Here is a 24,466-nt window from a genome sequence, read left to right on the forward strand (position 1 = left end):
CAAATAAGTGTAAATAGACAGCAACGCCAGGTAGATAACATGTATAGAAGCTTGCTATAGAGTAATATAAAACGTGACTAGAACGGTCATAATTGGAAGATGGACACCGGCTCATGCTAAAACTGAATACAGCTACCTCAGAGACAGACCAGGGTTGGAGTGTCAGGAGATATGTTGGTCTGGGATCAAGGATGCTATTTTTAAGGAATAGCTGCAAAGCACAAAGGGAGGCAGACGGATAAGCCATGGACGTGAGGCATATTAAAGAAGAAGAAAACATTTGCAACAGCCAAGTATTGGACAACTAAAAGTGTATAAAGTCTATACAAGATACAGTGAGCAAGTTTCCAGAGTCCAGGAGGAGTATTGACACCCAGTATAATTGGATCAAATATCAGTAAATAAGAGGTCGAAATTGACAAATTTGTGGTCTCTTCACATGTGATTCAGGAGTCGAAAACAAGGTCTATTTGTTAAGCTGTGGACAAAGATAGTGATGTTCTTGCACTACTTTGAATGTCCCAGAACAGAGAGCTGACTACAAGGTCAACTACAGACAGGAAACATTGGCTAATGGTCAAATTGATGAGAGATGATGGACTAATTGGGAAAGTAGGGAGTAATCTCACGTGACTCAAGCACCCCAGGGTTTGTTTTGCTTATGTGCTGCTAGCCGAGCAAAAAGTCCAAGGTTGGGTGGGGATGCCAACCAATTAGTGGGTTGATGGAGTAACCTGCTATACAATGTTGCATAGACCAATCCGCTGCCATTTTTTCCACTATAATCAGTATTATACATGTATAGAGGTAGCTCGAGGTGTGCCTTACAGATAAGAGGCAGCCAACAGTGTACTAACCCCTATGTATTCTATACGTAGAGAGGTTCCCCTAACCACCCCTCCCGTCAATAGGTTTTACAGTTTGCCACATAGGATGACATCATAGATGACGCATATTAGGGTATAAAGCCTCTGTGTAATCAAGTTTGTGTGTAAGTGTGCAAGCATCTGTCTGATGTCTGCCAGTTTGCCCTGCTTTATTAAAATGAGAATAAAGTAGTACTTTGCCATATTCTTTGAGTCTGTCAGTTATTTTGTCTGAGATCTTTATTGGTAATCCCATCTAGCACAAGAGACACTTCAAGGTGCTAGAGCACAATAGTTTGTGACCTTGCCATCCTTCATGTTATTTGTCATTTTGACTATGAAGTTCTCCTTATTCATATTGTACTGCTCTGCCTATGTATGTGCCCTGAAGCAAATTGTTTTATTTGCAAGAGAAGCAAGTAGAAATCACAATAAATAAAATAATGAAGTAAAGTTTAATTGTAAGCTGTCTATCTAAGGGATTGTTCTCTGACCTCCTCAGTCCCACCTTCACTGCCCGATGGACCCACCTCCTCTTCATCTTTACCACATTCACCTTTTGACGTTCTCCCATCCTTCATCTCTCTCGTCACAACTTCACGACCTACTTCCTACTCCAAACGCCCTTCTCCTCTTGGAATTAACTCTTTCAGGCTACCAGCTCTGCAACTTGAGTCCACTTTGTTCCATTTTCAGCACCTAATGTTTTCACCTCCATCTCCGCTGCATCACTTTTACTGTCTGATGTTATCACTTCATCTGTGTTACTTCCGGCCCCTCGTGTTATCACCTCCTTGCTTCCTTTGTGCTTACCATCTCCCCTGGTACCTTAGGTCTTGCCACCTCCTGTTCCCATCTTTTAGCCTGCATCACGTCTTCCCTCTCTCCACTGCTGCCAACTCTCCACCTCCTCCATGCCTCCTTTGCTGCCAAATCTCCAACCTCCTCCATCTCTCCACCGCTGCCAACTCTCCAACCTCCTCCATCTCTCCTCTGCTGCCAACTCTCCAACCTCCTCCATCTCTCCACCGCTGCCAACTCTCCAACCTCCTCCATCTCTCCACCGCTGCCAACTCTCCAACCTCCTCCATGCCTCCTCTGCTGCCAACTCTCCAACCTCCTCCATTTCTCCTCTGCTGCCAACTCTCCAACCTCCTCCATCTCTCCACCGCTGCCAACTCTCCAACCTCCTCCATCTCTCCACCGCTGCCAACTCTCCAACCTCTTCCATCTCTCCAGCCTCCTCTTTCTCCATCTCTCTCCAATCTCATGGCAACACCAATTTCGAGGCTCTTATTCCTCCAGGTATTATTATTATTATTTTATTTAAAATGATGTTATTATTTAGCTGTAATACTATTCTAACCTACACTATTACTTATCCTAAGCTAAACATTAGCTACTCAAATTCCCTTCCCTACCTAGCCACTGCTCTGATACATTGCTCCTGCCACTTCAAATGCCAATCGCCATGTGTTCTGAGTTTCTACTTGATTGTATTCATTTAGATACACGATCAATACCACTGGAAAAGCTTGAATTAGGCGACATTGGAGTGGTTCCAGTTTTGCTCAGACTGGTTGGCCCTGGCCTAGCACTGCCCTTCGGGCACTGCATTGGGATCCAACGTTTGTTATTTAAGATTGATCGTCTTGCCCATAAAGACTTTCCCAAAAGAATTCAGAGACTGGGAACCCTCGGATTAAAAACAGCAGCATTCCTTTCCTTGCCTAGCTACACATGCGTGGAGCCCTCTCCCAGCAAGTTTACAGCTGGAAACAGTCCTTCAATTGTTTCAGAAAGTGCCTCACTCAAGACGTGGCCCGGCACGTGGTAATGTGATCACTTTTGTCAATTCTGGATCTGCGATTCACTATAATGAACCTCTCCTCTTTTATTTCTTTTAAAAATGTTAAATCTAATGGATGTGATGTGACCAATGTTATTGTTATTTTAATAATCTAATAAAATGTTTTACAAAAATAAATGTTCTTTTATTCTGGTTGTAGATGTATTTGATTGAATCATGAACGTTGTGTTTTCTTGTTTGATTGTTCTATGCAATTGCACAGCTCTGTGGCAGCCTTGTGCTCTGTGGCGCTATAGAACACTGCTAAAAATGAAAAAGAAACAAAAAACATGGAGGCACTACACCCCCACGTGACTGCACCAAATTGCAAAGCAGAATGTCCGTGTCGATGCTTTGAATGGAGACCCACAGAGAAAGGCAGTCCATGTTTACGAGCACTCTGGCAGTTCAGTGCTAAAGATGAGTGATACACGCAAGGGCTGCTTAACTTAACTAGGCGTGCTACATGTTAAGGAAGAATACCTTTAATCAAGAAAGGAAGGCAAATACTCTCACCTTGGCCATCAGTAGAAAGAGCTTTGCAATTTGCACCTGCTAAAAAGGACTGGCAGACTGCTGATTAAAATCAGGACATTATATCATAAGCTTCTTGTGTGAGGGGAACCCTTGCAGTGTGTTAGAAAGCACAAAAAGACAGCAGCTACCCCCTGATGAAAGTCCAGGGTATTGTATACCCGGAAAAGGACGGAAGGACGGAAAGAGGCAAAGGGATTCTGAATTGTACAGACTCCTTAATGAATTTTGTGATTCTGTTTGATAGTGAATGAGAGTTTCATTGTATGTTGTGGATGAGTTTTATGGAGTAAATGATTATCGTATGTTTGCATTATGGATTTGGAATCATTTGCAACACTTTCTAAATGTTTTTTCTTTAAAGGAATATATTACTATTTTTGCGAAAGGTGATCATTCTTGTGTAATAAAACATATTTTTCTATGTTTATAATATATACAGATTTTTTGGGTTATTTTTTTGCCTGTTAATTAGGTTATGGTATTTATTGTTTGCTATATAGAAGCTGAAATCAACACTGACTGACTTTAATACCCGAGTTTGTTCTTATGTTGAAATTATTGGTCAGTTGAGCCATACAGTGAAAAATTGAGTTTTCATTTATTTTTGCAACAATTGAAAAGAGGATGGAATTTATTGAAGCATGAGCTGCTTCTATGTAATGCTGTTCAAATGAAAGTTGATGAAATGCTCTTGGCGTGTGTACAATGATGCAGGAGTTATTAAATAAAAATTTCAAGCGAAGACTTCTGGAGTAAAACCCCCTCTGTTTTCCACACACTGGAACAGAGGTCCTGTCCTGTGTTTAAATCCATTTCACTTCGAAGTTTGATTATTGCCGCTGTTTCATGGGCCCAATCGCATCCCTGATTCCAAAAGAAGCATTGGCCACAGTGCCGTTCCATCCTTCAAGTGACCATCTAGCAAAGTTGTAAATGCATTCTCCCTTTCTCCCTGACACTATCCTCCGGACATATTTGAAGGAAGCTTACATTTCCCCAGAGGAACTGCAGAACAGCACCATTTTGCTTCTGCAGGAGGAGGTGAATGGGTGATGATGGATGAAGAGTAATGCGGGGCAGGAATCATCATCAAAACCATAAATAGGGGTTGCATGGATGCTTCCATTTTAGGTGCTGGGCGTACAATATGAAACACATCAGTCCTCTTGTGACTCTGTATTTTGCCTGCTCAAATGTTGTATTCTCGTCATCTAGGCCAAGGTTTAATGCCTGGCGGGATCGTGGAGAGAATGGGGCCTTTGATTAAAAAATAGATAGTATATATCTTATTATTTGAATACATTGCAATATGAATGGTCCAAGCAAATTTCAGGACGGTCATTTAATGTTGCTTACAAACTCAGATGATTTGGAAGGATGTGGTGACCAACCTTATCAAAATCTCATGCCAAGACCAGCTTTAGTAGGGAAGCTCTCATTCCACTCAATGTAATATCAGACTAAACATGTCCTTCTGGGTGTAGAGAAGGTCCATCTCAATGCCATCTCAAGTGCGTGGGACATATGAAGGTTCTCTTGCAAGTGTGCATTTGCGACTCTTGCAACAAACTTTGCAGTCAATGGGAGGCTGAAGATGGGATAGAAGATATTGCTTTGCTCATTGGCTAAGGAAGGTTTTCTGTATCAGAGGGAGTAGGGCCAATATATCTGACACCACTGGCATTCTGTGGGTAACATCTACAGCAGTCAACGAGTATCCTGTATAGTAGCTGCTTGGGTTAAACCATTAGTACATTTTCTGTATGTAGCGAGACGTATTATTTAGATAGGGCGTATTTGGACATATGCTCTTGAAGTCCAAACTGAGGACCTAACTCTCTAAGGACATTCAAAGAGGCACTCCTGATCACTCGAAGGTCCCCTACCGACATGGGTGCATAAACGAACTGCAGGACGTAGCAAGTGACACCCAGAACAATGTCTTTGCTACAATGGCTTTGCGGTTTCAATGTTGTCTCACATATTAATGCAGCTCAAGTGTTGTAGTGGTTATGGAAATCTTTGAGAAGGCTTGACAAGTTGATGTGGTGTTAGGACTAGGAAAAGGAAGGGAAATGGGGAGAGGCATGGTGGTCTCACCCGTAAAAAAGGGGAGAAGTGCTGCGATGACTTCAGGGGAAATGGCGACACAAACATTTTGAGCCACGATAGCGTGCAATGTATCCCTTGAATGTCTTCGTACGTTTTTGAGATTATGAGCCAAACTGTTTTTTGTTCCATTAGACCTAACATGAAGTTATTTGGGAGAATGACATATAATGTAGAGTTCAAAGAGAGGCTTGTTTTAATTAACTGAGCCCCCACCCCTCCCCCATTTTCAAAAGTATGTCTCCAATTCCAAGTCTCTGAGGAGCATCGTTTGGGAGGAGGGCCCGCTCTATCCAGCAGCTATCCTGCAGTTCATTAAATGTGACCTTAACATAATGGAGGAATGTTGAAAGATTTTCCGGAACACATGAACATCATTTCCAAGCAGGTCTGTAAGTGCTTACTTGTTGCGCATCCCCTGAAATAACAGGATTCTGTTTCTAGCTAAAAACCTAAAACAATGTATAGTTGTTAAAGGGCTGAATATCAATGCTTTGCAGCGCAGCTGTGGGTATAACTGCAGAGCCACTCCCATAATGCCTCGGGGTCCTTATTTTATGTATCACTGTCTGTTTAACCGGATGTACCCAGACAAGCTAGTCAAAGTGTCAATATCATCTTATCTGTTTAATTTTTTTCTTTTGGATAAACCAATACATGACAACAACATATCTCAAACAAGGTACTCTGTACTATATAGTCATTTTGTTAATAAGGGAATCTAAATTCTTCATTTTATTTTTTTACGCTTTTTTGTTGCATGCTTAATTAGTGGTTCAGGGTCTTGTGAATCCTGATTCTGATTCGGCAATTTGACAACGTTCGTCCTTCCATACAGTGCCCCCAAATAATGTCTTCCTCTTTCTGGAGCGTGCCCCCTGGACTTGCTTTGGTTCATGCCCATTTCCTGGTCTTTGCAGGTCAAGTGGACGCTTCTCATGCTCAGATCTGCAGCCTCTCCACCGGCTCCTGCCCGGCCATGTGCACCTGCAGTAACGGCATCGTAGACTGCCGAGGAAAGGGTCTCACCGCCATCCCAGCAAACCTTCCAGAAACCATGACTGAGATGTGAGTAGCAAAATGTCTGTTTGTTCAAACCAGATGTGGGTGAGTGGGGCGTTGCAAGAGGGTAGACGTCTTGATGCAACTGTCTTCTATTGGGCAGATTTGTGAAGGAACATGGCACCCAAAAGCTCATGGGCCTCAGTTACCAAACATGCCACACCTACTATAAGGATCTTATGAGACAATTCATCTGTGAACTGATAACAGACTTCTGTGTGCAGCCTGCAGATGCAAGGCACAATCCTGAAAGGACCGGATCCAGATCGGCCAGGGAGAAGGAGGGGAGATGACCTCCCCCTTGGATCTTACCTCCTTCCAGGTGTATCCGCCCACCCCCAACACCTACCGGTCCAGCGCTTCTGCTTACATTTACAAAAATTAATGGGCTTGGGTGTAGGTTGCTGTTGCTTGGCAACAGAGAGTCCCGCCCATATCAGTGTACAGCGTGACCTGAGGCATACCCTCAGCTAGCCCTAGCACCCACCAGACTATCTGATGCAGCAACAGATGGCGCCTGAACAGCAGAAGACAGTGCATGTAAAGGTATGCCTAAAAGTGTTTGTACAGGTGCATGAATGCGTGTTTCGAATGTTATACAATGTGTGTCTATTTGTATGACCTTAAAGGAGCATGCTGTAGCATGCTGTAACAGATAGCGTCCACAGTGAAACTATGCAAGCATGGTCTGGCAGGCTTGAGGACAGGGTGGAGAATTGGGGGGAGGGGTGTAGGAAGAGAGAGGTGTGCTGGAACAGATAGGGTCCACAGTGAAAGTATGCAAGCATGGCCTGGCAGACAGTAGGAAAGTGTGGAGAGTGGGATATGAGGGTGTAGGAAGAGAGATGTATGCTGGAACAGATAGTGTTCACATTGCAAGTATACACGCATGGTCTGGAAGACAGGAGGACAGGTGGGGAATGGGTCGAGAGGTGTAGGAAGCAAGAGGTGTGCTGTAAAAGGGAGGGCCAACAGTGAAAGCATGCTAGCATGGTCTGGCAGACAGGAGGAGGGGGTGGAATGTTGGTGACAGGGGTCTAGGAGGAAAAAGGTGTGCTGGATAAATGAGGGCCCACAATGAAAGTATGCAAGCATGGTCTGACAGACAGGATGACAGGGTGGAGAGTTGGGTATTCGGGTGTAGGAAAAGAGAGGTATGCTGGAACAAATAGTGCTCACATTGAAAGTATAAAAGCATGATCTGGAAAACAGGAGGACAGGGTGGAGAGGGGGTAGAGAGGTGTAGGAAGAGAGAGGTTTGCTGTAAAAGGGAGAGCCCACAGTAAAAGTATGCAAGCATCGTCTGGCAGGCATGGGGTGGAGAATTGGGGAGAGGAATGTAGGATGAGAGATGTGTGCTGGAACAGATAGGGTCCACAGTGAAAGTAAAGGTATGCAGACACTAGACAGGGTGGAGAATTGGGGGAGTGGGGTGTAGAGAAAGAGAGGTGTGCTGGAACAGAGAGGGTCCACAGTGAAAGTATGCAAGCATGGTCTACAGGAGGACAGGGTGGAGCATTGGGGGAGAGGAATGTAGGATGAGAGAGTTGTGCTGGAACAGAAAGGGTCCACAGTGAAAGTAAAAGTATGCAGACACTAGCAAGGGCTGGAGAATTGGGGGCTGAGGGGTGTATGAAGAGAGAGGTGTGCCGGAACAGATATGGTCCACAGTGAAAGTAAAAGTACGCAGACACTAGGGCAGGGAAGCGAAATGGGGGAGTGGGGTGTAGGAGAGAGAGGTGTGCTGGAACAGAGTGGACCCACAGTGAATGTATGCAAGCATGGTCTACAGGAGGAGGTGGAGAATTGGGGGGAGGAATGTAGGAAGAGAGAATTGTGCTGGAACAGATAGGGTCCACAGTGAAAGTAAAAGTATGCAGACACTAGCAAAGGCTGGAGAATTGGGGGAGAGGGGTGTGGGAAGAGAGAGGTGTGCTGAAACAGAGAGGGCCCACAGTCAAGTATTTAAGCATGATCTATAGGAGGGCAGAGTGGCGAATTGGGAGAGGGGTGATGTAGGGAGAGAGAGGTGTGCTGGAACAGTTAGGGTCTACAGTGAAAGTAAAAGTATGTAAGCATGGTCTGCCAGACACTTGGACAGGCTGGGGAGTTGGTGAGAGGGGTGTAAAATGAATGAGGTGTGCTGTAACAAACAGGGTCCACAGTGAAAGTATGCAAACATGGTCTGGCAGATAGGGGGGGCAGGATGGAGAGTGGGTGGGAGTGGTGTAGGTGGAGGGAGAGTGCAGGGAGAAGATTTGCAGAGAGTGAGAGTAGTCCAGCAAGAAGAGAAATGATGCTGGAGAAGAGGCACGCCTTGTGGGTGAGGTACTTCCGTAGCATTCTGGAGAGGAGAAGGAGAGGCTGGTGAGTGCAAGCAGGCAGAACGTTTATTGGGCGCATGAAACGTGTACACGGGGGAGATGACAGCATGAAGAGGGAGATGCATGGGTGAAGGGAATGAAGAAGAGGTAATTATAGAGGATATGGTGTGTAGAGAAGTAGGTGTGCAGGGAGAGATGGAAAGAGGGGTGCAGAAGGGGAGGGTCCTGCGAGAAATAATCGTGGAGCAGAGATAGACAATGGTGGATATAGAGCAAGAGCGAAATAGAGAGAGAAAGGGAGTGAGAGATAAAAAAGAGAGCAAGAGAGAGAACAACTGAGAGGGGTGAAGCAGAGAGAGTAACACAGGAAGCACAGGAAGTGAGAGCAGGAGGAGCGATGGTCCGGATACAACGGTACCGGTAAGCATGCCGGTACCGTTATATCCGGACCGGCAAACTCTGAGTTGTGCTCGCGGGTGCCTTTCATTCCGCCAGGTCTGACCTGGCGGAATGAAAGGCACCCGCGACACAGCATGTCAGATGCACCGGCACCGTTATAAATGGTGCCGGTGCATCCAACCTCCCCATTCCCATTGGTATCAGGTATTAATATCCCCAACACAAATATCGCCGTAAATATAGCCGTTTGGTTCGCCATAGGCAATATTTTTATTGGGGATATTATGTGGGAGCAGGGGTTGCGAGGGTGTCCCCCGCACATAAAAAAATGATGCGGGGGTTGCAGGGGTGTCCCCCGCAGGATCCATTGTGAATTTCGCCGCAAAAATATGGCGATAATTTTGTATTGTGATATTTTTGTGGCGGAATTATCACATGGAACCTTCCCCTTGAGCCCTATGGGGCTCAAATGGGAATGGGGAAGAATTATTTCCGACGCCCAGGAATGGGCAAATACTGGGTCTGACCCGGTAATTGCCCATTTCTGTGTGCCAGCAAAAAATTCATACCGGCGCCAGCAGTGCCTGCATTACAGCCATGGCTACCGCCAGCCTCGTAATGAGGCCCACTGTCATTAACACCGTGAAGTATTCAATACTGGGCACTAGCAGCCAAGAATGAAGGGTGGAGATTGTTTGTTTGTTTATTTGTTTATTTATTTGTAGCGCGCACCAGACCCGAAGGTATCAGGGTGCGGGAACAAGAATACTTTAGGCTTACAAGTTGCTTATAGTTACATAGGTTACAAAGACAAAAATGCAGATTATTACGAATAAAGCAGGTAATACATATGCATTACAAATGAATATTCAATTGTGAGAGAAGAACAACACACACATGACTTGGAGATGTGCACCGGGCTAGTGGAAAGGGGCTAGCTAGGGTTGATGGCTGAAGCTCTGGTGAGTATGACCCAGAATGCTCCTTCTGTTTCGATATAACGATAGGGCCAATGTTCATTAAGAATGGGGTTTTAGCAACATCATAGTTCTTTGGTCTGTAACCAAAATAACCTTTTGTCTAAATGACCTACACTTAACCTACACTTATAGTTAATTTTTTGACATTGCACATGTTGTGATGTCATCAAAGGTAAAGGTCATGTGATCATTTGATATTACATCCTGCGTCATTGTAGGGGAAGTTCATTTTCCATGTGCTGTCATTTCTTGTGATGCTATCGGCATGACTTCCACTGCTCTTGGCATTTTTTTGTATTGAGTTTCCTGGAATGAGATCCGTTGCAGTCTTTTTTCAGTGGACACATTTTGCCTGAGGGGCTGCTGACAGTGGTGAAGCCGGAGGCCTTTGCTTTGGGTGCGAGTAGGAGCAAGAATTTGCCTTTGGGTATTTGTGTGCACCACATCTGTTGGAGGCAGGAATTTGACATCCAAGATGGAATGACATGAAAGCAGTTTAAGGTGACTGATTTCACAGATGGAGAGATCCTTCCACACTCTTGGGAGGTGTCTGCGTGTGGGATTATCATGTTGCGATTGGTGAGGAGTCTCTCTCAAGATTCCATGTACAGGTGATGGGTGAGTGTGTGAAATCTTTATCCTCCCCCGCAATGATCGGACATTGGTGGGATTACTTATGCCCCCCTGAATGAGTTGGTGCCTGTCAATGTACAGTGTTTAGTGTGTCGCTGATGGAGAATATGACGCAGTCAGTGCTTGAAATGGAAACCAGAAGTGCAGGGACTCACTATCCCAGAGTACTTGCTTACTGTTGAGAAGTGCCAGTACTATGTCTCTCAAATTAAGAGGTGCAGGAACACACTACCGGCAAGCACCTGCCCACTTAAAGCACTGGGTGCAATGCAGGGCGCTGACATTTCTGCCTGGCTATGGATACTGAGGCACCCTCTGTTTTGTGGTGTACAGGGCTGAAATTGGATTAGCGAGATAAGAGACTGATTTAATAACTCAGTTTAGAGTGTATTATGCTCTAGACTGGTTCACATGTCTGTATTCACATGTGATTGGCAATACATGTTTGAAGAATGGGTAGTGAAAACAAATCCAGATGTTGTATAAAACAGCTGTATTTTTGTAACAGTCCTTAGGCAATGACATAGAGGATCAGTGCAGCTGCAGATCCCTTGAACATAACATGCAGTGGCTGCCATCCCGCAGGCCACCCTGTGCAACTCTCCATAGGTGAAAAGGACGCGCCGGAGAGCCTCGAGGCAATGCTTTCTGCAGAGGGTGGAATATCATCTTCTCAGTGACTGACCAACCCACTCACTCATTTGCTCATTTAAGCACCGGCTTGCTCACACATTCAGTCATCAAATCTTTCTCCTTTTCTCAACTGTCTCAACTACTTCACCTGTCGCTCACTCACACACTTCCACTCACTCTGTCCATCTCCTTATATCTCCCTCCCTCAATTACACAGTCACTCACGTACACTGTCCTTCCCTGAGTTCGGTTTTCCCCTCTCTCCTCCACTTGCTTGGTCCTCACTCAGCCTTTTCCACTATCACTAATTCCCTTAATCCTTCAGTGAATCCCATCCTTTTCACTCACGCTGCACTATGAGAGTGGATTACTATGCTGTGTCAGCACATTTTTCATTGGCCTTTTCAAGCAACATATTCTTATAAAGGTCAACGATCAGGTGATGTAGCTTCAGATCTGGTCATTAATAATAGTATTTGACTCATAGAGGTTGGTAACCAGTGATTTCAGCGCTGAAAGCAAACATAGTTGGGTAAACGATATTTTCTTTGCGCCACTGTAGATGTCTACCCGTAGGATATTCTGGCAGGCAGCAAGATTCTAACAGACTGCAAATACTAGGGGACTTTGTTATGTGGCATATATCCAGTTCTGTCTCTGAACCAGACCCTCATGTGGAGACATAGCACGAAAATACAACCTTTGCACAGTGTGGTAGGAATGTCAGTGGCTGGCTAATCAGCTCTCTTCCACAGTCTTACATAGTGTTTATGCCCTGAGCCATGTGTGCGGGAGCATTAGACGCAGATCTTCTACGCGCTGTTCCTAGCCGGTCGTCCACAGTAGTAGATATTGGATTTGCGCTTTGCAGGAGGGGGTGGGGGGTAGTAGTGGTGGTCACCCGGTGATAATGATGGAGCTTGCTTGAGTCAAGTTGCCTTCAAGCTAGTAGATACGGATATTTGAAACCAATTTAGGTTTTCTGCCGGAATACGTGAAAAGCATGGCATCGTGGAAAATGAGGCTTTTCTGAATGTATGTGAATTTTATACATTCTGAAAATATTGATTTAATTCCTACAGTGCAGTTCCTGCCATTGCATGAACCCTAGGGGATAGTCTGAGATTAAGTAGCTGCATTCTGCCAGTTTACCATGTAGCCGAGTCTGTGAGGCAGAGAGCACTGGGGGCTGATAACACCTACTATTGGCAATACTTACAGAGTTCCATTGTCTCATCTTTAGCTTCTTATGGACTGAACCTTCACCCAAAGGTCTCTTGACTCAAGGTTAACCGCTGAGAGAAGGAGCGAATCGGGATCATGTTTCTGTGGAACACTGCTCCGCGGAGCATGGGCCAGCACATGCCCTTTCCACTTCCTGCCCGCCCTTCCCTACGGCTTCCCAGGACCATGGCCCTTCCTGTACCCTCCCTGGCCCTCCGCATACTCCACCTCTCATCTTTCTTTCTTTTGTGTTACGCGTTGCCGGTGCTGCAACATGCAGCAGCTCCATCTGGGGGGTCTTTTAGGGGGGACACTTTATTTATTTTATGTATTTAATCGGTATATATCATGTGTTTCGACACCCTGTGATATCCATTTTTTTTTATTTGTCCAAAAGTGTTCAGTAATGCTTTTCTCAGGGATACCAGCTAGATTTTTAGTGCTTATCTAGAAAGAAGATGGTCTGGCTGGGAGCAGCTAGTGATCTGCAGCGAGTTCCGGAACCGAGGCACAAGCACTGAGAAGGAAGATCCTCCACATTTGCGGTTATGACACCTAGAAGTAAGGTGGATGAGAGCAGAGTCAGATCCAATGCAATCAGGTCCAATGAAATGGAAGGCCGGACGCAAAGTAAATAGGAGGGGACATTTTGCCAATAACGGTACTAACCGCTAGTGCGTGAGATCAAAACAAACCAGGCCAGTTCGAAGACAAGCAGATGCATTCTGGACCAACTGCAAGCGTTAGAAGAGAGAATAAAAGTAGAGTAGGTGCACCATTATGTAGTAGCCTAGTTTACCAAAAATGATGACAGTCACAACTGTGGCGCAAACATCAGGTGTGTGTGTGGAGGTGGAAAGGATGCATTTTCTGAAGAGCTTTTATCTGGAAAAAACGGATACTAACAACAGTATTGACAAGGAGACCACAGATTGTTTCATGCCTCGTTTCTTCACCTAAGGAGAGGAAGAGGAAGTGAGCCCATAAACAAGAGCCAAAGGAAATTGTCTGACTAGTCCGAATAGTCGCTGAGCCACCCATTAGCAGGAACTCAGTTTTCCAAGAGATGAATCTAAGCCAGTGGGTGCTCAACAAGCCGTAGACAAAAGAGAAGACATGACATGGAGGACTTCCGTGTTCTTAGCATACAATGTAAAGCCATAGGGAAGGATGATCTGAGCAAAAGGCTGAATATAGATGGGGCAAAGGGCAAGCCCTGAGGGACCCCTCATGTGACAGAGTGAGAATTGGAGCGAAAGGTGAGATTGTACCTTATTGGGAGTGTTTGACAAAAGACCACACCCTCTCCAATGATGGCCCTTATATACCCACACTTTCCAGACCGTGCACTGGCAGTGAATGGTCAACAGTGTCATATCCAACCGAGACATCCAAGGCTATGAAGGCACTGACCCTGCTGCCATCCACTGCCAGGTTCAGATTCCCACAATGTATGCAACACCAGACAGATTCAGTTACCCCAGAGGGATGAAATCCTGCGTTTTAGTTGGTAGGCTCACTGATTCCGTTTTCCTTTCTTTACTGCTGCTCCAATAAAGTTTTCACATTGTCTCTTTTCCCACTCCCCAGGAGAAAAAGCTATATTGTCTTTAATGCTAGCCCCTCCCATGGTACATCCTCACCAAGCATTTCAAGAAAGTAAGTTGAATTATGGAATATTGGCAATAGTGTCACCTTAGCATGCATGGGCTCTGTATACTATGGTGTTAAGCACCCGTTTCAAGGGCTGGAAGGGGTAGTAACGGCCCAGCAGCCCAAGTTAAAGGCCAGAGTGAAGCTAAGGCATTTAACGAGAGCCCCGGGGCAGCTTAACACTAGTAGTCTAGGGAGAGCTTAATGCTATTAGCACCCGTCTCATGGGCTGGGAAGGGGCTAATTTAAAGTATTTTCATTCCGTCAATGGCTCGCCTCGCGGCATCCCGGTAATGAAACGAAAAGACTGTTCAAGGATGTCCACCATGGAATGGGAAGGCAGAGTTCTGTACGGAGCCCCTCTTCCATTTCAGTGGTGGCCAAACCAAAGCGGTAATTTGAGAGTTGGGAATTTTAAAAAAAGTGAACGGACGGTGGGGGGAAGATGGCGGGCAGGCAATCCAGCCATCAGGTGGCTTGGAACGCGGGCTGAGATCGCCAGTTCCAGCCTGAGTTCGTAGCCTCCTGATTGGTTGCCCCCCCCCGCAGGTTGCTAATAAGTGTTAGATCGATATTCTTTCTCTTGCATCTGCAGAACTATAGGATCTTTCCTTTCATCTGTATACAGATGATACACAAATCTTTCTCTATTTTTCTTCCTTTGACTCTATTCTGCACTGCACTCTATCAGCTTGCCTTTCTGCTGTCCAAAACTGGATGTCTTCTAATTTTCTACACCTCAATGCTTCTAAGACTGAGGTTCTTTTTTTCCAGTTTCAACTATTCCATCTACTCCTTCCTCCTCTGTCTCTCTTTTTTCCTCCTTCCTCTCTGCCCTTTTCCTCTTCTGCACGCAATTTGGGGGTTATCTTTGATCTCTTGCTTTCCATTAAACTGCATATCTCTTCTATTGCTCACTCCTGCCGCTATGCCCTTTTTAACATGCGTCGTGCTAGCACCTATCTCTCATTTCATGCTACTACACGTCTTCTGTTCTGTCTGGTCTTTTCTTGTATCAACTGCTACTCTTCTCTTCTTCTTGGCCTTCCTGCCTCACATCTTCTTCCTCTCTGATCTGTTCATAATTCTTCGCTTTGTCTTCTCTTCTCTTTACCTTTTTTGCTCCTCCTTCACATCTTCTTTACTGTCTATTTCAGTGCTTGCCTTTGAATCACGACTACTCTACCATTTTCTTTCTATTGTTTTTAAATGTACTCATGGCTTGGCTCCTCCTTATCTCTCTTCACTAGTATAGTTCTATTCTTCCTCTTGGACTCTACGATCACAGAATCTGTTTCTTCTCACTATCTCCAACCCCCCCCGTTGCTTCTACCTGTTTCTGATCTTTTGCCCGCATATCCCATAAATACTGGAATTCTCTCCCTCTCATTACCTGCTTTTCTTCATCTCTTTGTATTTTTCAATCGAACCTGAAAGCTCATCTTCTCTCCCTTCTTTCTACTTAGTGACTTTCTGTTTCTCTCCCCCTCCTTCTTTTTTAGCTATTTTTTTGCATTATCATGTACTCTGTACCGTTTTTCTAATATTTTCTAATAGTGCTTTTGGTGAAAGGCGCTTTATAAATTCAATAAATGAACCAAAATGAAATGGTGGAGTCATCCGTTCTACTGCCACTACCAAATGAATGCAATCCATGTAAATGGCTTGAGGTGTGGAAAGATCTCATTATCTGACTCTTCCCCCGCCAGGCTCTTCTGGGATATAGGGCCATAGGCAATATTTACCAAAAATAGTGAGCCTACGGTGCAAGGGTGTCGGCCACTTGTCAAGAACCCCCCCCCAAACCTGTAAACAAAAATGCCAAATTAAATAGTATATGCAAGAAACAATAAAGGATGTGGATATAAAACAAGACACAATTGTTGTGATTGTATCAGAAGTTTATTTCTGGAGTGAGCTATCATGTCACTGCTCATTAATAGGAAATAAAGATTTTTAATGTTATTAGTCCATATCGTTCCAGAGGAAGTGGCCTGTTTATGCTCCAGCATAGCCAACGTGTTTCCTCCCCATCAATCCGTGAGGGTATTCACAGTAATGGCTAAGATTCTGTGTAACAACAGAGGAGTTACAAAAAAGGTAGCAGGCGCCCCTCTCTCGAAAGAACAAGGCATGATAACCTGTTCAGTGGTTATTAACCACATTGAGAGTTCGCAGCCATTGCTTTTTGCTCACTGTACCTTCACAGATGGGAAATATCCATTTGCATATCAGTCTTTGTCCCGCCCACAAGAGCAGTCCAGCACCGAAATGCTATGGCAATTCCTCTCTGAACAAGAGTACCATCAGCAACCCCATACACGTGTTTCAGCCTTGTTGGGCATCATCAGTGAGGTGAAGCTGAGCCTCTCTAAGCACAGTGAGCAGGGAGTCCACGTCTGGTTGCCCCCAGGTAACCTAGGGTGACCAACCCCAAGGTCCTTTCAAAATTACAAAAAAGGTAGCAGGCGCCCCTCTCTCGAAAGAACAAGGCATGATAACCTGTTCAGTGGTTATTAACCACATTGAGAGTTCGCAGCCATTGCTTTTTGCTCACTGTACCTTCACAGATGGGAAATATCCATTTGCATATCAGTCTTTGTCCCGCCCACAAGAGCAGTCCAGCACCGAAATGCTATGGCAATTCTTCTCTGAACAAGAGTACCATCAGCAACCCCATACACGTGTTTCAGCCTTGTTGGGCATCATCAGTGAGGTGAAGCTGAGCCTCTCTAAGCACAGTGAGCAGGGAGTCCACGTCTGGTTGCCCTCAGGTAACCTAGGGTGACCAACCCCAAGGTCCTTTCAAAATTACAAAAAAGGTAGCAGGCGCCCCTCTCTCGAAAGAACAAGGCATGATAACCTGTTCAGTGGTTATTAACCACATTGAGAGTTCGCAGCCATTGCTTTTTGCTCACTGTACCTTCACAGATGGGAAATATCCATTTGCATATCAGTCTTTGTCCCGCCCACAAGAGCAGTCCAGCACCGAAATGCTATGGCAATTCCTCTCTGAACAAGAGTGCCATCAGCAACCCCATACACGTGTTTCAGCCTTGTTGGGCATCATCAGTGAGGTGAAGCTGAGCCTCTCTAAGCACAGTGAGCAGGGAGTCCACGTCTGGTTGCCCCCAGGTAACCTAGGGTGACCAACCCCAAGGTCCTTTCAAAATTACAAAAAAGGTAGCAGGCGCCCCTCTCTCGAAAGAACAAGGCATGATAACCTGTTCAGTGGTTATTAACCACATTGAGAGTTCGCAGCCATTGCTTTTTGCTCACTGTACCTTCACAGATGGGAAATATCCATTTGCATATCAGTCTTTGTCCCGCCCACAAGAGCAGTCCAGCACCGAAATGCTATGGCAATTCCTCTCTGAACAAGAGTACCATCAGCAACCCCATACACGTGTTTCAGCCTTGTTGGGCATCATCAGTGAGGTGAAGCTGAGCCTCTCTAAGCAAAACAACAGAGGAGGACAGAAGTCGAATTTAAGAACCCACTTAATGACTAATGCATGTGTCATGCCTCATTGCAGTGCCCTTTTGGTGGGAACAAACATCTCAAACTGTCCTGTCTTCCACACTAGCTTTCCTCCTTTGAGTGTCTGAATGGCTTAACAGTCAACACTAAATCTTGCCTGCTTCAAGAGTGCCCTCGGCCCCCCGTTGTTCCTTGCACGCTCTCTTCCTCTTCCTCTTAATGGTTGCTGGTACATCCGCCCATCAGATTTCTAGTGTGCCCTACCTTCACACTAAGCATGCAAGCACACTGACTTCATTATTTACACTGGGGTCTTCTACCACCCCAGTCTAGTTTAGGCATGCGCACATTGCTCATAGTTTCTTAATAATATTCATGCCTAATAATGCCATAATGCCAAATGCTAAATCTATGTTGTGTACTTCTTCTTTACAGTATCCAGAGATATTTGCCCCCCCTCCTGCCATCTCTATTCCTATACATTCGTTACCTTTTTTTATAGCATTTCATGTACAGAACTCTACTATGGCGTTAAGACCCAAGACAGCGGGCTTGATCAGGTCTTATCGGCCCGGGGACCAAGGTAAAGGCCTGCCGGAGAGGGTCTTAAGGCTCTTAGTACCCCGGCTTACCCAAGCATTAACCCGGGGTGCTAGAAAAAAGTATTTTCATTCATTTAGGCGGGACGCCAATAATTGAAGACCCACATGACTTAACAGGTAGCTCGAAACACATCCAAGGATAAAGCTCTTGTTACTTTCAGAACCTCAGCTTGCATTAATGATTAAATGCTATAATCAGAGTATCGTTACTGCCAGGATAACAGCTTGCATTAAGGCTGGTATTACAGCCAACATTTCTGCCAGGGCATAGGCTTCCATTTAGGTTTTGATACTAAGATCAGAGTAATCAATACTGTTACAATCATGGCTTGCGTTAATACTGAGATCACAGCTCCCCTTCCTCTTTGGATCACAGGATTTGTGCTAAGTACCGCTTTTGCCGGATACGGCAACTCGTGACTATGAGCAAATGGGGGTAAAGTGAGGTATGTTTAGGGTTAGACATAGTCAGGACACTTTGTTTCACCCATAATCAGAAGTCCTCCATTGCTTTCCAAAACACTATTTTCTTCATAAGAAGATTTCTGTGTTTCCAAAGAGAAGGATCTTTTACTTTTGAAAAGAGTTGGCACAATGTAGGATTTTCTTTGCAAAGGATTTGTGCGCAATGTTTCATGACCATAAATCACCACTTAATGCACATGGCCAAGGGCACAACATGGTCTTTGCCTCTCCACACGTGCATCTGGGGCACTTCTGCAATAAGGCAATTCCAGGGAGCTTCCTAAGGGTCCCCCAGCGGGGTCTGTTAGAGGGCAGCAGTGGCATAACAGAAAATGATGTGGGTCCCTTGCAAAATGTGCTGAGGGGCCCTGGGGTTCCTGTCACCCAGGCATACACACAGGTATTGTCAGATGTGGAGTTCCCCAAAAACGCTGGTGCCTTTCTGTTCTGCAAGGGATGCAGGGTTGTCCATTGGGCCACACAGTGGGATATCAGCATGCACCACATTACCCCTAAAAACCAATCAATGTGGCCCCATTGCAAGGGAGGGTGCCAAAATAGCTCTTCACCTGAGGCAGAATACATCCTTGCACAAACCATGCATGCAGTGGTGTCCTCGGTGTCTGGCATGCTGTTCCTAGCAATAGCTCTGGCAAAAAATGTCTTGCCCTAGTCCAAGGCCCATGCTGTGTCTCCTCGTGCAGACTGGGCACAAAGCACTGGAAGTCTTTTTAAAGCAGTCTGTGTTCAGAACACTCGGTAAACCCTCACAGACGGTTTTGCAGCTGTTGAAACTAATATATATGTCGTGCAATTTACACACCTCTCTTTATTGGGTTGAATATTGTGACCAATCAAAACAGAAGAGTCTGCTATTTGCTTAAAATGTTTTCTTATTGAATCACCAGAAGACATGTTAAAGATTTAAAATTGTGGACATTATGTTGTTCCCATAATGCTCTTTGCTTGCATGCAAATCGCCAGGATTGGGTTCTATATAGAGAAACTGTGTTGTCCCACATGGCCAGGTGCCATGCCCCTCGGCCCCCCTCCCTTCTTCCCAAAGACCCACCCCTGGTAAGAAGTGACAATTCCCCCAATAAATGTTTTCCATTTCCAGCACTGGATGGGACAGAAACACTACACAGCCGGGTATCGTGGAGGTGTTAACGGCATCAGTCTTAATAATGGCTGCCACCTCGGTGAAAAGTTAAAGCAGTTAAGATGAACGGCAAACACCTTTCGTGAGGATCAGCGCCTGTGCTTTATTGCATACATGTGGGACAGACAAGTGTGCAAAAACAACCAGCGGCAGAGCTTGTAAAATGCTCTGGGGTCCAGATAGCGCAGCCGCAAGGCCCGCTCCCCAGGCAGGTGTAAATCCACGACACAGCGCTGTTTATGGGAGCCAGTGACTCCTGCGTTCTTCTGCCTCTTCTCATGCTGAGGGTCTCTGTTATTGAACAGGTGCTCTCGAGGCTGGCCCAGGTAGCCTTTGGCCTCGTGAAAACAGCTGCCCTCGCAGTCCTCCCCCCAGCTGCCCTGTGCGCCGCTCAGCTAGGCCTCACTTCCTTTCCTCCCTCCAGCTGCTAGTCCTGCTCTGGGCGGGCGGCAGTGAGAGCGTGTAGGCCTCAACAGAAACACAGCTCCGGTTCAATGGCAGTGAAACTCGAGCAATCCAAACCAATAACCTGTCTGGAACAGAACACCGAGTCAGAGCGCGCTGTCATGTGGGCCGCAGTGTTTGTTTTCAGTGGGGGGCGCAGGGGAGCTTGCCTGACAGTCTCCTGAACGTAATGGATGGTGTCCCGGGCCGCGGCAGACCCCAGGCCGTGCATGTTCGCCATGATTAGCCAACCGCAGTATTTTCTGTTTGCCCTTAATCTATTTACCTGTCCTGTTTTTTTATCTACTCCTGCACGCTTTGCTCTCTCCGATTTGCTTTGAGGTTTCTACATACCTCTTTTTGTCTTGAATCTCCCTCCTCTGCCTTTTTAATGCAGTTGTTCTTTGCAGGCGTTAAGAGGAGTGTTAACCAAAGGAAAGTGGCCTCATGAAAAGCTTGCTGACTGTGCCGCGAGCCTGGGCGCATTTCTATATCACTCTCTCTCCATGTTCCCACTGCACCCGAGACATCGGCCCTCATTGTGAGTCTGCCGGTAACCACCGGCAGACTCACCTTACCGTTTCCACCACCCAATATCCTGGCAATGCCAGGATATTACGACGGCGGAGGAACACGGAATGGGAATTCTGAAGCACTGGCACCGCTAGCAATGGTCCTGGTACTTCAGTAAAAAATCTGCCGGTAGGGGCTTGAACTACCAGAAGGTCTGGCCTGACATGTAGTTTGCCGGTCCGGAAAAGGCACTGATAATCGCTGCTACTGCCACTTTTTTTCCAGACCGGCAAACGTGGAATGAAATAATTATCCTTGGTGGCCTTAGCTTACGACACAAAAATCCGAATGACCGTGTCGCCATCTCGCTAGCCAACGCGCTGAGCGCTCTAGGCTTTCTACAATGCATCAACACCTCTACACATGTAAAAGACTGCATCCTAGACTGGATCGCAGACCTTAATTGCTGAGTCACTATCTGCAACAACAGCCCATGCCTGTGGTCCGACCACCATATAGTGCACTTTACCATCTCACCTATTGGCATCTCCACTCCCACCGCAACTATACTGCCACCTACATTGGCCTGCAGCTCCTGTCTAGGCCTGGGTTTTCTTTTTGCTAATTCATTGGTATCAAGTGCTTAGAGCTAATTTGTTAAACTGAAATGAACTATAAATCACAGAATTCATTACTTTAACAAAGAAAAGCCCACGACTATAAAAGTGGCATCACAGATACCTGGAGTGATCTAGTCCTTATGAACGCGAAAAGTGTTAATAAACCGTGAAGCACTTTAACAGTCAGAGAGAGCACAGCCAATTGCCAAAATTATCAACGAAATAAGTTGCAACGAAAAAGTCTGCGACCGTCATCAAACCATGCTTGCAGCATTTTGACGCTTTGCCTTAATGGCGTGCCCCAGCATGGAATTCTGGGTAAGTGCTGGGAACCGCCCACATACATGTTCTGATCCCTGGTGTGTCGCGTAGCCGCGCTCCTTCTCCCATCTGTTTCCCTCCTCTCCGACTCCACTTCAAATCAAGATTACCTGATTTGCATGACTCAAAATATCCATATACTGTCAAAGCTGTATACATAATTATTGCTTATAAAATATAATTAAGGCAGTCGGCTCTTTTTTCTTTACACGTGAATACTAATGAGCATTTGATTTTCTGGTACATTAAACATTTTGAAAATTTAAAAGGCAAATTGTTATAAAACAGTCGGGTATACATCAGTAGGGTCTTTGGGCCTTTTCTTCGTGTGGGAAGGTTACGGGGGCTTCCCCACTGGCCCAAGTCTTACCATATCAATCCTTGCATTGTGGACGCTTTGCAATCAGCCCTGATTGCGCAAAATGTGCTCCCTGCAATTACCTACTGCAGATTTCACGGCCTAAGTCTCCAATTAGTGTGCGGTGGCTTATTCCTGTATTTGCTATGTTAAAACATGTAAATACCCATAATCTCCTTAAGGAAATCCAATTACGCAGAGAAAAGGCCACATAGAGATATTGAGCCGAGTGTTCACCCGAGGCTAAACGTGACTTCAGACCCCGGCAAGCGATGAAGGGTTTGTCAGCAACTCAAGTGCTAAGCCCTTGTATACACCATTCACGGCACAATTCTGTCTCCGTCGGCGACTTGTGAAGTTCTCCATGGACAGAATAACTGGCCTATTGTCTTGGGTAATTGCTGCTAGGTGTAGAGTGGCTTCTTGGCCCCTTTTCAGTAAAGACATGGGACGTTTGGTTCAAGAGTAGAGTTAAGCTCCCTGAGAGCCGCTCTAGCCATGGGGCCCACGAAGCAGCTGCATTTCTTTCTCAGGATGCAGAATGGATCATTATAGAGACAAGCATCTCTACACCATTCCTGCCAGTGACTGTTGCTGTGATGAAGAGGTGGGGATCATAGGCTAGGATACTTCACATGCCCCTCCATAGCCAATGCAATGACTGCAAGCAGGTGCCATGTATCACGCTGCAGAAGGAGGCCGCCAGGCATCAAGACTACCAAGCCACTCCTTCCATCCCTGACCGCGGAACCCCTTGCCTGATCATTGTTTAACGGGGTCCAAGGAATGTCCAGTGCACCACCTGGTTCCCATTGTGCTCCAGTCGCACCTGTTGAAGGTGAGGACGTTGAATATGCATGCAACATCTTTTGAAATGTTCAAATTCTTGGCATCTGCCTAGGTTACAAACTGATATTAGATACTTTAATGTTAAGTGTAAAGGATGAAATTTGTGTACCTTTGTACACAGTAAGCACAATCTGAGATGGACATATGAGTGATCCCTTGAATTGAGAAGAAGCCATTTGCTTCATCGTAGCAGTGCAAGCAACTGGAGTCGAATGATAAAAGAGCATTTATGAAAGATTAGACTTCCAGTATTTTCCCTGCCCCAGAATTGCACAGGGAAGTCTCCACACATTTCTTTGACTGGATTGATTCCAGTGATACACACCATGCACACAAAACACGCAATAAAAGTCAGTGAATAGCTTTTGCCCAGTCCTGAAATGATCTGATGTGTACATGTGTTATCTTGCACACACAGAGATGGGATTTATGATGATACCGTGGCAATTCCCTTGCCAAGGCGTACATCTCCCATAAAACTCACAGCAATGTACTTCAGCCCACCTTGTGCAGAGGGTAGTATTTGGGGGCTTCATCTCACATGCCATGGCAACTAAATGTTCCTCTTGTTACCAAAGTTTTGCTGCGGATTCCAGAGCTTGACTGAAAGTCAATTAGCCCACCTGAGGAAGACGCTGGCCAACCATAAGCCCGCCGACGCCTTCCCGCATGCCTTTCACTTCCTTTCTCTTTGCCCATCCCTCTTTGTCCCCCTCCCTTTTTTCAGAGCCGCCAGAGCGCCAGGGGACCACTCTGGTGGTGATAGTGCGTGGTACAAATATCCTTTCACATTAACATTAACATGTCTTCTTATATTATCATTACTGGCCTTATTCGCAAAGCAAACATGAGTATGTTCTCAAATGGGAATATGGGCATAAATTGGTGCATCCATCATGGTTATGTATAGGCAAAGCCAGCGTGAACATGTTTTTATACTGGCATATATTGTGGGCAAAGGTATCATGAGTATGCGTTGGGCAATGCTCCTGAGCACTGGTGGTGAATTGTATCTATTGGATTTTTGGATTGGATTTACCCTACAAAGCTATTGATAACTGCCTGGCTTTTTGCCTATGTTTTCACAGAAAGTGTGCTATATAAGGCAATGTGGGTAGAGGAAATGTTTACACCCCTCCAATACAAAAATTCACCAGCCGCCACTGGGTGAGTGGCTGGTGGGTGAATGTGTATGAATGTGGGTGTGCAAGGCTGGGCCCAGGCAAGGGGAATTGGAGCATGGACGTTTTTTTATATGTTTGAGCATGTATTTTTGGGCAAAGCCAGCTTGATGAATGTTTTTCCATGGAGGGTGGTTTGGGGTGGAGGTTTACAGCACAATAGGGCAGGCAGACTGGACATTTTCTTTCTGTGGCATGGAA

The 24,466-nt window shown here is 45.6% G+C and overlaps 1 protein-coding gene across 1 annotated transcript in view; it reads left to right on the forward strand.

The window, feature by feature from the left end:
* Positions 1–24,466, forward strand: part of SLIT1 (slit guidance ligand 1) — a 1,063,959-nt gene that overhangs the window by 774,591 nt on the left and 264,902 nt on the right. Inside the window, exon 10 of the mRNA XM_069611588.1 lies at positions 6,282–6,429. Coding sequence (XP_069467689.1) covers positions 6,282–6,429 — 148 coding nt within the window. The remainder of the gene's footprint in view (positions 1–6,281; positions 6,430–24,466) is intronic.

The sequence above is a fragment of the Ambystoma mexicanum genome, chromosome 8, assembly GCF_040938575.1.
Source record: "Ambystoma mexicanum isolate Mex_15411 chromosome 8, UKY_AmexF1_1, whole genome shotgun sequence".
Taxonomy (NCBI): Eukaryota; Metazoa; Chordata; class Amphibia; order Caudata; family Ambystomatidae; genus Ambystoma; species Ambystoma mexicanum.